Here is a 16352-nt window from a genome sequence, read left to right on the forward strand (position 1 = left end):
CTATGGGGAGAGAGTGGGGCAGTGGGATTAGTTTGGGATTGATACAGGGCTGTGGGGAGAGAGTGGGGCAGTGGGATTAGTTTGGGATTGATAAAGGGCTCTGGAGAGAGAGCGGGACAGTGGGATTAGTTTGGGATTGATACAGGGCTATGTGAAGAGTGTGGGGCAGTGGGATTAGTTTGGGATTGATACAGTGCTATGGGGAGAGAGGGGGACAGTGGGATTAGTTTGGTATTGATACAGGGCTATGGGAAGAGTGTGGGGCAGTGGGATTAGTTTGGGATTGAGACAGGGCTATGGGGAGAGAGCGGGGCAGTGGGATTAGTTTGGGATTGAGACAGGGCTATGGGGAGAGAGTGGGGCAGTGGGATTAGTTTGGGATTGATACAGGGCTATGGGGAGAGAGCGGGACAGTGGGATTAGTTTGGGATTGATACAGGGCTGTGGGAAGACTGTGGGGCAGTGGGATTTGTTTGGGGATTGATACAGGGCTATGGTGAGAGAGGGGGCAGTGGGATTAGTTTGGGATTGATACAGGGCTATGGGGAGAGAGTGGGGCAGTGGGATTAGTTTGGGATTGATGCAGGGCTGTGGGGAGAGAGTGGGGCAGTGGGATTAGTTTGGGATTGATAAAGGGCTCTGGAGAGAGAGCGGGACAGTGGGATTAGTTTGGGATTGATACAGGGCTATGTGAAGAGTGTGGGGCAGTGGGATTAGTTTGGGATTGATACAGCGCTATGGGGAGAGAGGGGGACAGTGGGATTAGTTTGGTATTGATACAGGGCTATGGGAAGAGTGTGGGGCAGTGGGATTAGTTTGGGGATTGATACAGGGCTATGGAGGGAGAGCAGGGCAGTGGGATTAGTTTGGGATTGACACAGATCTCGAGGCAGAGAGCGGGGCAGTGGGATTAATTTGGGATTGATACAGCGCTATGGGGAGAGAGGGGGACAGTGGGATTAGATTGGGTATTTATACAGGGCTATGGGAAGATAGCGGGGTAGTGGGATTAGTTTGAGATTGATACAGGGCTATGGGGAGAGAGCGGGGCAGTGGGATTTGTTTGGGGATTGATACAGGGCTCGGGGGAGAGAGCGGGGCAATGAGATTAGTTTGGGATTGATACAGGGCGATGGGGAGAGAGTGGAGCAGTGGGATTAGTTTGGGATTGATACAGGGCTATGGGGAGAGTGTGGGGCAGTGGGATTAGTTTGGGATTGATACAGGGCTATGGGGAGAGAGCGGGACAGTGGGATTAGTCTGGGATTTATACAGGGCTATGGGATGAGAGCGGGTCAGTGGGATTAGTTTGGAATTGGTACAGGGCTATGGGGAGAGAGTGGGGCAGTGGGATTAGTTTGGGATTGATACAGGGATATGGGGTGTGAGCGGGGCAGTGGGATAAATTTGGGATTGAGACAGGGCTATGGGGAGAGAGCGGGGCAGTGGGATTAGTTTGGGGATTGATACAGGGCTATGGGGAGAGAGCGGGGCAGTGGGATTAGATTGGGGATTGATACAGGGCTATGGGGAGAGAGCGGGGCAGTGGGATAAATTTGGGGATTGATACAGGGCTCGGAGGAGAGAGCGGGGCAGTGAGATTAATTTGGGATTGATACAGGGCGACGGGGAGAGTGTGGGGCAGTGGGATTAGTTTGGGATTAATACAGGGCTATGGGGAGAGACTGGGGCAGTGGGATTTGTTTGGGTTTGATACAGGGCTATGGGGATAGAGCGGGACAGTGGGATTATTTTGGGATTGATACAGGGCTATGGGGAGAGAGTTGGGCAGTGGGATTAGTTTGGGATTGAGACAGGGCTATGGGGAGAGAGCGGGGCAGTGGGATTAGTTTGGGATTGAGACAGGGCTATGGGGAGAGAGTGGGGCAGTGGGATTAGTTTGGGATTGATACAGGGCTATGGGAAGAGTGTGGGGCAGTGGGATTAGTTTGGGGATTGATACAGGGCTATGGTGAGAGAGCGGGGCAGTGGGATTAGTTTGGGATTGATGCAGAGCTCGAGGGAGAGAGCGGGGCAGTGGGATTAGTTTGGTATTGATACAGGGCAATGGGGAGAGAGTGGGGCAGTGGGATTAGTTTGGGATTGATACAGGGCTGTGGGGAGAGAGTGGGGCAGTGGGATTAGTTTGGGATTGATAAAGGGCTCTGGAGAGAGAGCGGGACAGTGGGATTAGTTTGGGATTGATACAGGGCTATGGGAAGTGTGTGGGGCAGAGGGATTAGTTTGGAATTGATACAGGGCTATGGGGAGAGAGCGGGACAGTGGGATTAGTTTGGGATTGATACAGGGCTATGGGGAGAGAGTGGGGCAGTGGGATTAATTTGGGATTGATACAGGGCTATGGGGAGAGAGTGGGGCAGTGGGATTAGTTTGGGATTGATACAGGGCTATGGGGAGAGAGCGGGACAGTGGGATTAGTTTGGGATTGATACAGGGCGATGGGGAGAGAGTGGGGCAGTGGGATTAGTTTGGGTTTGATACAGGGCTATGGGGATAGAGCGGGACAGTGGGATTATTTTGGGATTGATACAGGGCTATGGGGAGAGAGTGGGGCAGTGGGATTAGTTTGGGATTGAGACAGGGCTATGGGGAGAGAGTGAGGCAGTGGGATTAGTTTGGGATTGATACAGGGCTATGGGGAGAGAGTGAGGCAGTGGGATTAGTTTGGGATTGATACAGGGCTATGGGGAGAGAGCGGGACAGTGGGATTAGTTTGGGATTGATACAGGGCGATGGGGAGAGAGTGGAGCAGTGGGATTAGTTTGGGATTGAGACAGGGCTGTGGGGAGAGAGTGGGGCAGTGGGATTAGTTTGGGATTGAGACAGGGCTACGGGGTGAGAGTGGGACAGTGGGATTAGTTTGGGATTGATACAGGGCGATGGGGAGAGTGTGGGGCAGTGGGATTAGTTTGGGGTTGATACAGGGCTATGGGGAGAGAGTGGGGCAGTGGGATTAGTTTGGGATTGATACAGGGCTATGGGGAGAGAGTGGGGCAGTGGGATTAGTTTGGGATTGAGACAGGGCTATGGGGAGAGAGCGGGGCAGTGGGATTAGTTTGGGATTGAGACAGGGCTATGGGGAGAGAGTGGGGCAGTGGGATTAGTTTGGGATTGATACAGGGCTATGGGGAGAGAGCGGGACAGTGGGATTAGTTTGGGATTGATACAGGGCTATGGGAAGGCTGTGGGGCAGTGGGATTTGTTTGGGGATTGATACAGGGCTATGGGGAGAGAGTGGGGCAGTGGGATTAGTTTGGGATTGATACAGGGCTGTGGGGAGAGAGTGGGGCAGTGGGATTAGTTTGGGATTGATAAAGGGCACTGGAGAGAGAGCGGGACAGTGGGATTAGTTTGGGATTGATACAGGGCTATGTGAAGAGTGTGGGGCAGTGGGATTAGTTTGGGATTGATACAGCGCTATGGGGAGAGAGGGGGACAGTGGGATTAGTTTGGTATTGATACAGGGCTACGGGGAGAGAGTGGGCAGTGGGATTAGTTTGGGATTGATACAGCGCTATGGTGAGAGAGGGGGCAGTGGGATTAGTTTGGGATTGATACAGGGCTATGGGGAGAGAGTGGGGCAGTGGGATTAGTTTGGGATTGATACAGGGCTGTGGGGAGAGAGTGGGGCAGTGGGATTAGTTTGGGATTGATAAAGGGCTCTGGAGAGAGAGCGGGACAGTGGGATTAGTTTGGGATTGATACAGGGCTATGTGAAGAGTGTGGGGCAGTGGGATTAGTTTGGGATTGATACAGCGCTATGGGGAGAGAGGGGGACAGTGGGATTAGTTTGGTATTGATACAGGGCTATGGGAAGAGTGTGGGGCAGTGGGATTAGTTTGGGATTGAGACAGGGCTATGGGGAGAGAGCGGGGCAGTGGGATTAGTTTGGGATTGAGACAGGGCTATGGGGAGAGAGTGGGGCAGTGGGATTAGTTTGGGATTGATACAGGGCTATGGGGAGAGAGCGGGACAGTGGGATTAGTTTGGGATTGATACAGGGCTGTGGGAAGACTGTGGGGCAGTGGGATTTGTTTGGGGATTGATACAGGGCTATGGTGAGAGAGGGGGCAGTGGGATTAGTTTGGGATTGATACAGGGCTATGGGGAGAGAGTGGGGCAGTGGGATTAGTTTGGGATTGATGCAGGGCTGTGGGGAGAGAGTGGGGCAGTGGGATTAGTTTGGGATTGATAAAGGGCTCTGGAGAGAGAGCGGGACAGTGGGATTAGTTTGGGATTGATACAGGGCTATGTGAAGAGTGTGGGGCAGTGGGATTAGTTTGGGATTGATACAGCGCTATGGGGAGAGAGGGGGACAGTGGGATTAGTTTGGTATTGATACAGGGCTATGGGAAGAGTGTGGGGCAGTGGGATTAGTTTGGGGATTGATACAGGGCTATGGAGGGAGAGCAGGGCAGTGGGATTAGTTTGGGATTGACACAGATCTCGAGGCAGAGAGCGGGGCAGTGGGATTAATTTGGGATTGATACAGCGCTATGGGGAGAGAGGGGGACAGTGGGATTAGATTGGGTATTTATACAGGGCTATGGGAAGATAGCGGGGTAGTGGGATTAGTTTGAGATTGATACAGGGCTATGGGGAGAGAGCGGGGCAGTGGGATTTGTTTGGGGATTGATACAGGGCTCGGGGGAGAGAGCGGGGCAATGAGATTAGTTTGGGATTGATACAGGGCGATGGGGAGAGAGTGGAGCAGTGGGATTAGTTTGGGATTGATACAGGGCTATGGGGAGAGTGTGGGGCAGTGGGATTAGTTTGGGATTGATACAGGGCTATGGGGAGAGAGCGGGACAGTGGGATTAGTCTGGGATTTATACAGGGCTATGGGATGAGAGCGGGTCAGTGGGATTAGTTTGGAATTGGTACAGGGCTATGGGGAGAGAGTGGGGCAGTGGGATTAGTTTGGGATTGATACAGGGATATGGGGTGTGAGCGGGGCAGTGGGATAAATTTGGGATTGAGACAGGGCTATGGGGAGAGAGCGGGGCAGTGGGATTAGTTTGGGGATTGATACAGGGCTATGGGGAGAGAGCGGGGCAGTGGGATTAGATTGGGGATTGATACAGGGCTATGGGGAGAGAGCGGGGCAGTGGGATAAATTCGGGGATTGATACAGGGCTCGGAGGAGAGAGCGGGGCAGTGAGATTAATTTGGGATTGATACAGGGCGACGGGGAGAGTGTGGGGCAGTGGGATTAGTTTGGGATTAATACAGGGCTATGGGGAGAGACTGGGGCAGTGGGATTTGTTTGGGTTTGATACAGGGCTATGGGGATAGAGCGGGACAGTGGGATTATTTTGGGATTGATACAGGGCTATGGGGAGAGAGTTGGGCAGTGGGATTAGTTTGGGATTGAGACAGGGCTATGGGGAGAGAGCGGGGCAGTGGGATTAGTTTGGGATTGAGACAGGGCTATGGGGAGAGAGTGGGGCAGTGGGATTAGTTTGGGATTGATACAGGGCTATGGGAAGAGTGTGGGGCAGTGGGATTAGTTTGGGGATTGATACAGGGCTATGGTGAGAGAGCGGGGCAGTGGGATTAGTTTGGGATTGATGCAGAGCTCGAGGGAGAGAGCGGGGCAGTGGGATTAGTTTGGTATTGATACAGGGCAATGGGGAGAGAGTGGGGCAGTGGGATTAGTTTGGGATTGATACAGGGCTGTGGGGAGAGAGTGGGGCAGTGGGATTAGTTTGGGATTGATAAAGGGCTCTGGAGAGAGAGCGGGACAGTGGGATTAGTTTGGGATTGATACAGGGCTATGGGAAGTGTGTGGGGCAGAGGGATTAGTTTGGAATTGATACAGGGCTATGGGGAGAGAGCGGGACAGTGGGATTAGTTTGGGATTGATACAGGGCTATGGGGAGAGAGTGGGGCAGTGGGATTAATTTGGGATTGATACAGGGCTATGGGGAGAGAGTGGGGCAGTGGGATTAGTTTGGGATTGATACAGGGCTATGGGGAGAGAGCGGGACAGTGGGATTAGTTTGGGATTGATACAGGGCGATGGGGAGAGAGTGGGGCAGTGGGATTAGTTTGGGTTTGATACAGGGCTATGGGGATAGAGCGGGACAGTGGGATTATTTTGGGATTGATACAGGGCTATGGGGAGAGAGTGGGGCAGTGGGATTAGTTTGGGATTGAGACAGGGCTATGGGGAGAGAGTGAGGCAGTGGGATTAGTTTGGGATTGATACAGGGCTATGGGGAGAGAGTGAGGCAGTGGGATTAGTTTGGGATTGATACAGGGCTATGGGGAGAGAGCGGGACAGTGGGATTAGTTTGGGATTGATACAGGGCGATGGGGAGAGAGTGGAGCAGTGGGATTAGTTTGGGATTGAGACAGGGCTGTGGGGAGAGAGTGGGGCAGTGGGATTAGTTTGGGATTGAGACAGGGCTACGGGGTGAGAGTGGGACAGTGGGATTAGTTTGGGATTGATACAGGGCGATGGGGAGAGTGTGGGGCAGTGGGATTAGTTTGGGGTTGATACAGGGCTATGGGGAGAGAGTGGGGCAGTGGGATTAGTTTGGGATTGATACAGGGCTATGGGGAGAGAGTGGGGCAGTGGGATTAGTTTGGGATTGAGACAGGGCTATGGGGAGAGAGCGGGGCAGTGGGATTAGTTTGGGATTGAGACAGGGCTATGGGGAGAGAGTGGGGCAGTGGGATTAGTTTGGGATTGATACAGGGCTATGGGGAGAGAGCGGGACAGTGGGATTAGTTTGGGATTGATACAGGGCTATGGGAAGGCTGTGGGGCAGTGGGATTTGTTTGGGGATTGATACAGGGCTATGGGGAGAGAGTGGGGCAGTGGGATTAGTTTGGGATTGATACAGGGCTGTGGGGAGAGAGTGGGGCAGTGGGATTAGTTTGGGATTGATAAAGGGCACTGGAGAGAGAGCGGGACAGTGGGATTAGTTTGGGATTGATACAGGGCTATGTGAAGAGTGTGGGGCAGTGGGATTAGTTTGGGATTGATACAGCGCTATGGGGAGAGAGGGGGACAGTGGGATTAGTTTGGTATTGATACAGGGCTACGGGGAGAGAGTGGGCAGTGGGATTAGTTTGGGATTGATACAGCGCTATGGTGAGAGAGGGGGCAGTGGGATTAGTTTGGGATTGATACAGGGCTATGGGGAGAGAGTGGGGCAGTGGGATTAGTTTGGGATTGATACAGGGCTGTGGGGAGAGAGTGGGGCAGTGGGATTAGTTTGGGATTGATAAAGGGCTCTGGAGAGAGAGCGGGACAGTGGGATTAGTTTGGGATTGATACAGGGCTATGTGAAGAGTGTGGGCCAGTGGGATTAGTTTGGGATTGATACAGCGCTATGGGGAGAGAGGGGGACAGTGGGATTAGTTTGGTATTGATACAGGGCTATGGGAAGAGTGTGGGGCAGTGGGATTAGTTTGGGATTGAGACAGGGCTATGGGGAGAGAGCGGGGCAGTGGGATTAGTTTGGGATTGAGACAGGGCTATGGGGAGAGAGTGGGGCAGTGGGATTAGTTTGGGATTGATACAGGGCTATGGGGAGAGAGCGGGACAGTGGGATTAATTTGGGATTGATACAGGGCTATGGGGAGAGAGTGGGGCAGTGGGATTAATTTGGGATTGATACAGGGCTCTGGGGAGAGAGTGGGGCAGTGGGATTAGTTTGGGATTGATACAGGGCTATGGGGAGAGAGCGGGACAGTGGGATTAGTTTGGGATTGATACAGGGCGATGGGGAGAGAGTGGGGCAGTGGGATTAGTTTGGGTTTGATACAGGGCTATGGGGATAGAGCGGGACAGTGGGATTATTTTGGGATTGATACAGGGCTATGGGGAGAGAGTGGGGCAGTGGGATTAGTTTGGGATTGAGACAGGGCTATGGGGAGAGAGTGAGGCAGTGGGATTAGTTTGGGATTGATACAGGGCTATGGGGAGAGAGTGAGGCAGTGGGATTAGTTTGGGATTGATACAGGGCTATGGGGAGAGAGCGGGACAGTGGGATTAGTTTGGGATTGATACAGGGCGATGGGGAGAGAGTGGAGCAGTGGGATTAGTTTGGGATTGAGACAGGGCTGTGGGGAGAGAGTGGGGCAGTGGGATTAGTTTGGGATTGAGACAGGGCTACGGGGTGAGAGTGGGACAGTGGGATTAGTTTGGGATTGATACAGGGCGATGGGGAGAGTGTGGGGCAGTGGGATTAGTTTGGGGTTGATACAGGGCTATGGGGAGAGAGTGGGGCAGTGGGATTAGTTTGTGATTGATACAGGGCTATGGGGAGAGAGTGGGGCAGTGGGATTAGTTTGGGATTGAGACAGGGCTATGGGGAGAGAGCGGGGCAGTGGGATTAGTTTGGGATTGAGACAGGGCTATGGGGAGAGAGTGGGGCAGTGGGATTAGTTTGGGATTGATACAGGGCTATGGGGAGAGAGCGGGACAGTGGGATTAGTTTGGGATTGATACAGGGCTATGGGAAGGCTGTGGGGCAGTGGGATTTGTTTGGGGATTGATACAGGGCTATGGGGAGAGAGTGGGGCAGTGGGATTAGTTTGGGATTGATACAGGGCTGTGGGGAGAGAGTGGGGCAGTGGGATTAGTTTGGGATTGATAAAGGGCACTGGAGAGAGAGCGGGACAGTGGGATTAGTTTGGGATTGATACAGGGCTATGTGAAGAGTGTGGGGCAGTGGGATTAGTTTGGGATTGATACAGCGCTATGGGGAGAGAGGGGGACAGTGGGATTAGTTTGGTATTGATACAGGGCTACGGGGAGAGAGTGGGCAGTGGGATTAGTTTGGGATTGATACAGCGCTATGGTGAGAGAGGGGGCAGTGGGATTAGTTTGGGATTGATACAGGGCTATGGGGAGAGAGTGGGGCAGTGGGATTAGTTTGGGATTGATACAGGGCTGTGGGGAGAGAGTGGGGCAGTGGGATTAGTTTGGGATTGATAAAGGGCTCTGGAGAGAGAGCGGGACAGTGGGATTAGTTTGGGATTGATACAGGGCTATGTGAAGAGTGTGGGGCAGTGGGATTAGTTTGGGATTGATACAGCGCTATGGGGAGAGAGGGGGACAGTGGGATTAGTTTGGTATTGATACAGGGCTATGGGAAGAGTGTGGGGCAGTGGGATTAGTTTGGGATTGAGACAGGGCTATGGGGAGAGAGCGGGGCAGTGGGATTAGTTTGGGATTGAGACAGGGCTATGGGGAGAGAGTGGGGCAGTGGGATTAGTTTGGGATTGATACAGGGCTATGGGGAGAGAGCGGGACAGTGGGATTAGTTTGGGATTGATACAGGGCTGTGGGAAGACTGTGGGGCAGTGGGATTTGTTTGGGGATTGATACAGGGCTATGGTGAGAGAGGGGGCAGTGGGATTAGTTTGGGATTGATACAGGGCTATGGGGAGAGAGTGGGGCAGTGGGATTAGTTTGGGATTGATGCAGGGCTGTGGGGAGAGAGTGGGGCAGTGGGATTAGTTTGGGATTGATAAAGGGCTCTGGAGAGAGAGCGGGACAGTGGGATTAGTTTGGGATTGATACAGGGCTATGTGAAGAGTGTGGGGCAGTGGGATTAGTTTGGGATTGATACAGCGCTATGGGGAGAGAGGGGGACAGTGGGATTAGTTTGGTATTGATACAGGGCTATGGGAAGAGTGTGGGGCAGTGGGATTAGTTTGGGGATTGATACAGGGCTATGGAGGGAGAGCAGGGCAGTGGGATTAGTTTGGGATTGACACAGATCTCGAGGCAGAGAGCGGGGCAGTGGGATTAATTTGGGATTGATACAGCGCTATGGGGAGAGAGGGGGACAGTGGGATTAGATTGGGTATTTATACAGGGCTATGGGAAGATAGCGGGGTAGTGGGATTAGTTTGAGATTGATACAGGGCTATGGGGAGAGAGCGGGGCAGTGGGATTTGTTTGGGGATTGATACAAGGCTCGGGGGAGAGAGCGGGGCAATGAGATTAGTTTGGGATTGATACAGGGCGATGGGGAGAGAGTGGAGCAGTGGGATTAGTTTGGGATTGATACAGGGCTATGGGGAGAGTGTGGGGCAGTGGGATTAGTTTGGGATTGATACAGGGCTATGGGGAGAGAGCGGGACAGTGGGATTAGTCTGGGATTGATACAGGGCTATGGGGAGAGAGTGGGGCAGTGGGATTAGTTTGGGATTGATACAGGGCTATGGGGAGAGAGTGGGACAGTGGGATTAGTTTGGGATTGATACAGGGCTATGGGAAGAGTGTGGGGCAGTGAGATTAGTTTGGGGATTGATACAGGGCTATGGGGAGAGAGCGGGACAGTGGGATTAGTCTGGGATTGATACAGGGCTATGGGGAGAGAGCGGGACAGTGGGATTAGTCTGGGAATGCGAGATCAAGGATCCAGCGGTGAGAATGAGCTGTGGCATTTGTTCCACATCTGGAAGTGGGGTGAGCCTCTTTAACCATTTTCAGAATATTCCTGGAGAGTGCAGATAAACTCAAACCTTTCAAATTCACTGCGGAGAACTCGCTCCCTCTCGAGAATCGAGACGTGCAGTTTACCCCATTCCTTCTCCACATCAATGGGGTGGTACCCAACAGGAACCTTCAAGTAACCTTCCTGGACAGCACCCTATAAAACACACGGAGTTAGAGTCACTGACACATGGGGACAGAGTGAGAGTCACCGACACACGGACAGAGACAGAGTCACGGGCACACGGACACAGACAGAGACACGGACACACGGGGACAGAGTGAGAGTCACGGACACACGGGGACAGAGACATGGACACACGGGGACAGAGTGAGAGTCAGGTTCACACGGGGACAGAGTGAGAGTCACGGACACACGGGGACAGAGTGAGAGTCACGGACATACGGGTACAGAGTGAGAGTCACGGACACACTCGGATAGAGTGAGAGTCACGGACACACGGGGACAGAGTGAGAGTCACGGACACACGGAGACAGAGTGAGAGTCACGGACACACCGGGACAGAGTGAGAGTCACGGGCACACGGGGACAGAGTGACAGTCACGGGCACACGGAGACAGAGTGAGAGTCACGGACACACGGGGATCGAGTGAGAGTCACGGACACACGGGGACAGAGTGAGAGTCACTGACACACGGGGACAGAGACAGAGTCACGGACACACTGGGACAGAGTGAGTCACGGACACACGGGGACAGAGTGAGAGTCATGGACACACGGGGATAGAGTGAGAGTCACGTTCACACGGGAACAGAGTGAGAGACACGGACACACGGGGACAGAGTGAGAGTCATGGTCACACGGGGACAGAGTGAGAGTCACGGACACACGGGGACAGAGTCACGGACACACGGGAAAAGAGTGAGAGTCACGGGCACACGGGGACAGAATGAGAGTCACGGTCACACGGGGACAGAGTGAGAGTCACGGACACACGGGGACAGAGTCACGGACACACGGGGACAGAGTGAGAGTCACGGACACACGGGGACAGAGTGAGAGTCACGGACACACGGGGACAGAGTGAGAGTCACGGACACACGGGAAAAGAGTGAGAGTCACGGACACACGGGGACAGAGTGAGAGTCACGGACACACGGGGACAGAGTGAGAGTCACGGACACACGGGGACAGAGTGAGAGTCACGGACACACGGGAAAAGAGTGAGAGTCACGGTCACACGGGGACAGAGTGAGAGTCACGGGGACAGAGACAGAGTCACGGGCACACAGGGACAGAGTGAGAGTCACTGACACACGGGGACAGAGACAGAGTCACGGACACACTGGGACAGAGTGAGAGTCACAGACACACTGGGACAGAGTGAGAGACACGGACACACGGGGACAGAGGGTGAGAGTCACGGACACACGGTACAGTGAGAGTCACGGACACACGGGGACAGAGTCAGAGTCACGGACACACGGGGACAGAGTGAGAGTCACGGACACACGGGGACAGAGTGAGAGTCACGGACACACGGGGACAGAGTGAGAGTCACGGACATACGGACACGGACAGAGTGCGAGTCACGGACACACGGGGACAGAGTGAGAGTCACGGACACACGGAGACAGAGTGAGAGTCACGGGCACACGTGGACAGAGACAGGGACAGAGACACGGAAAGAGACAGAGTCACGGACACACGGGGACAGAGACAGCGTCACAGACACACGGGGACGGACAGAGTGAGAGTCACGGACACACGGGGACAGAGTGAGAGTCACGGACACACGGGAAAAGAGTGAAAGTCACGGACACACGGGGACAGAGTGAGAGTCACGAACACACGGGGACAGAGTGAGAGTCACGGACACACTGGGACAGAGTGTGAGTCACGGACACACGGGGACAGAGTGAGAGTCACGGACATACGGACACGGACAGAGTTCGAGTCACGGACACACGGGGACAGAGTGAGAGTCACGGACACACGGAGACAGAGTGAGAGTCACGGGCACACGTGGACGGAGACAGGGACAGAGACACGGAAAGAGACAGAGTCACGGACACACGGGGACAGAGACAGCGTCACAGACACAGGGGGACGGACAGAGTGAGAGTCACGGACACACGGGGACAGAGTGAGAGTCACGGACACACGGGAAAAGAGTGAGAGCCACGGACACACGGGGACAGAGTGAAAGTCACGGACACACGGGGACAGAGTGAGAGTCACGGACACACGGAGACAGAGTGAGAGTCACGGGCACACGTGGACAGAGAAAGAGACAGAGTCACGGACACACGGGGACAGAGACAGCGTCACAGACACACGGGGACGGACAGAGTGAGAGTCACGGACACACGGGGACAGAGTGAGAGTCACGGACACACGGGGACAGAGTGAGAGTCACGGACACACGGGGACAGAGTGAGAGTCACGAACACACGGGGACAGAGTGAGAGTCACGGACACACTGGGACAGAGTGTGAGTCACGGACACACGGGGACAGAGTGAGAGTCACGGACATACGGACACGGACAGAGTTCGAGTCACGGACACACGGGGACAGAGTGAGAGTCACGGACACACGGAGACAGAGTGAGAGTCACGGGCACACGTGGACGGAGACAGGGACAGAGACACGGAAAGAGACAGAGTCACGGACACACGGGGACAGAGACAGCGTCACAGACACACGGGGACGGACAGAGTGAGAGTCACGGACACACGGGGACAGAGTGAGAGTCACGGACACACGGGAAAAGAGTGAGAGCCACGGACACACGGGGACAGAGTGAAAGTCACGGACACACGGGGACAGAGTGAGAGTCACTGACACACGGGGACAGAGACAGAGTCACGGGCACACAGGGACAGAGTGAGAGTCACTGACACACGGATACATGGGGACAGAGGGTGAGAGTCATGGACACACGGTACAGTGAGAGTCACGGACACACGGGGATAGGGACAGAGTCACGGACACACGGGGACAGAGTCAGAGTCACGGACACACGGGGACAGAGTGAGAGTCACGGACACACGGGGACAGAGTGAGAGTCACGGACACGGACAGAGTGAGAGTCACGGACACACGGGGACAGAGTGAGAGTCACGGACATTCGGACACGGACAGAGTGCGAGTCACGGACACACGGGGACAGAGTGAGAGTCACGGACACACGGAGACAGAGTGAGAGTCACGGGCACACGTGGACAGAGACAGGGACAGAGACACGGGGAAAGAGACAGAGTCACGGACACACGGGGACAGAGACAGCGTCACAGACACACGGGGACGGACAGAGTGAGAGTCACGGACACACGGGGACAGAGTGAGAGTCACGGACACACGGGGACAGAGTGAGAGTCACGGACACACGGGGACAGAGTGAGAATCACGGACACACTGGGACAGAGTGAGAGTCACGGACACACGGGGACAGAGTGAGAGTCACGGACACACTGGGACAGAGTGAGAGTCACGGACACACGGGGACAGAGTGATAGGCACAGGCACATTATCTAAATGAGGGAACAGTTGTATTGTGGGAAATCCTCACCTCCAGATTTTTATAGAGCGTTTTGCTTCGGTTTTTCTCAATCTCTCTGTTGGGAAGATCTGATTCTTTAAATTTCAAGAATTGTCGCCATATAACCTGTGACAAGCAAAGAATGAACTTGTCACGCAACTGCTGACCGATATTAACAGACAGCGGGATAGTGCACGGACACTGACAGACATCGGGCCAGGTACAGTATTACAACAGACAGCGGGATCGCGTTTAGATATTAATAGACACGGGGATTGGGGAAGGATATTAATAGACACGGGGATTGGGGATGGATATTAATAGACACGGGGATTGGAGATGGATATTAATAGACAGGGGGATTGGGAATGGATATTAATAGACACGGGGATTGGGAATGGATATTAATAGACACGGGGATTGGGAATGGATATTAATTGACACGGGGATTGGGGATGGATATTAATAGACGGGGGATTGGAGATGGATATTAATAGACAGGGGGATTGGGAATGGATATTAATAGACACGGGGATTGGGAATGGATATTAATAGACACGGGGATTGGGGATGGATATTAATAGACACGGGGATTGGGGATGGATATTAATTGACACGGGGATTGGAGATGGATATTAATAGACACGGGGATTGGAGATGGATATTAATAGACACGGGTATTGGAGATGGATATTAATAGACAAGGGGATTGGGAATGGATATTAATTGACACGGGGATTGGGAATGGATATTAATAGACACGGGGATTGGAGATGGATAATAATAGACACGGGTATTGGAGATGGATATTAATAGACAAGGGGATTGGGAATGGATATTAATTGACACGGGGATTGGGAATGGATATTAATAGACACGGGGATTGGAGATGGATATTAATAGACACGGGGATTGGGAATGGATATTAATTGACACGGGGATTGGAGATGGATATTAATTGACACGGGGATTGGAGATGGATATTAATATACACGGGGTTTGGAGATGGATATTAATAGACAAGGGAATTGGGAATGGATATTAATTGACACGGGGATTGGAGATGGATATTAATATACACGGGGATTGGAGATGGACATTAATAGACACGGGTATTTGAGATGGATATTGATAGACACGGGGATTGGGGATGGATATTAATTGACACGGGGATTGGAGATGGATATTAATAGACAAGGGGATTGGGAATGGATATTAATAGACACGGGGATTGGGAATGGATATTAATTGACACGGGGATTGGAGATGGATATTAATAGACACGGGGATTGGAGATGGATATTAATAGACACGGGTATTGGAGATGGATATTAATAGACAAGGGGATTGGGAATGGATATTAATTGACACGGGGATTGGGAATGGATATTAATAGACACGGGGATTGGGGATGGATATTAATAGACACGGGGATTGGAGATGGATATTAATAGACACGTGGATTGGGGATGGATATTAATAGACACGGGGATTGGAGATGGATATTAATAGACACGGGGATTGGGAATGGATATTAATAGACACGGGGATTGGAGATGGATATTAATAGACACGTGGATTGGGAATGGATATTAATAGACACGGGGATTGGGGATGGATATTAATAGACACGGGGATTGGGGATGGATATTAATAGACAGGGGGATTTGGAATGGATATTAATTGACACGTGGATTGGAGATGGATATTAATAGACACGGGGATTGGAGATGGATATTAATAGACACGGGGATTGACACGGGGTTTGGAGATGGATATTAATAGACACGGGGATTGGGAATGGATATTAATTGACACGGGGATTGGAGATGGATATTAATAGACACGGGGATTGGAGATGGATATTAATAGACACGGGTATTGGAGATGGATATTAATAGACACGGGGATTGTGTATGGATATTAATAGACACGGGGATTGGGGATGGATATTAATAGACACGGGGATTGGGAATGGATATTAATTGACACGGGGATTGGAGATGGATATTAATAGACACGGGGATTGGGGATGGATATTAATAGACACGAGGATTGTGAATGGATATTAATAGACACGGGGATTGGGGATGGATATTAATAGACACGGGGATTGGGGATGGATATTAATAGACACGGGGATTGGGAATGGATATTAATAGACACGGGGATTGGAGATAGATATTAATTGACACGGGGATTGGATATGGATATTAATAGACACGGGGATTGGAGATGGATATTAATAGACACGGGGATTGGGAACGGATATTAATAGACACGGGGATTGGAGATGGATATTAATAGACACGGGGATTGGGGATGGATATTAATAGACACGAGGATTGTGAATGGATATTAATA

General features: G+C 52.4%; 1 protein-coding gene across 1 annotated transcript in view; it reads right to left on the reverse strand.

Moving 5' to 3' along the window:
* The window catches only part of LOC140425663 (plectin-like), a 620159-nt gene that overhangs the window by 291810 nt on the left and 311997 nt on the right, over window positions 1–16352 (reverse strand). Inside the window, 2 exon segments of the mRNA XM_072510158.1 lie at window positions 10513–10640; window positions 14019–14114. Of these exon segments, the coding sequence (XP_072366259.1) occupies window positions 10513–10640; window positions 14019–14114 (224 nt within the window).

This window comes from Scyliorhinus torazame, chromosome 6 (genome assembly GCF_047496885.1).
Source record: "Scyliorhinus torazame isolate Kashiwa2021f chromosome 6, sScyTor2.1, whole genome shotgun sequence".
Lineage (NCBI taxonomy): Eukaryota > Metazoa > Chordata > Chondrichthyes > Carcharhiniformes > Scyliorhinidae > Scyliorhinus > Scyliorhinus torazame.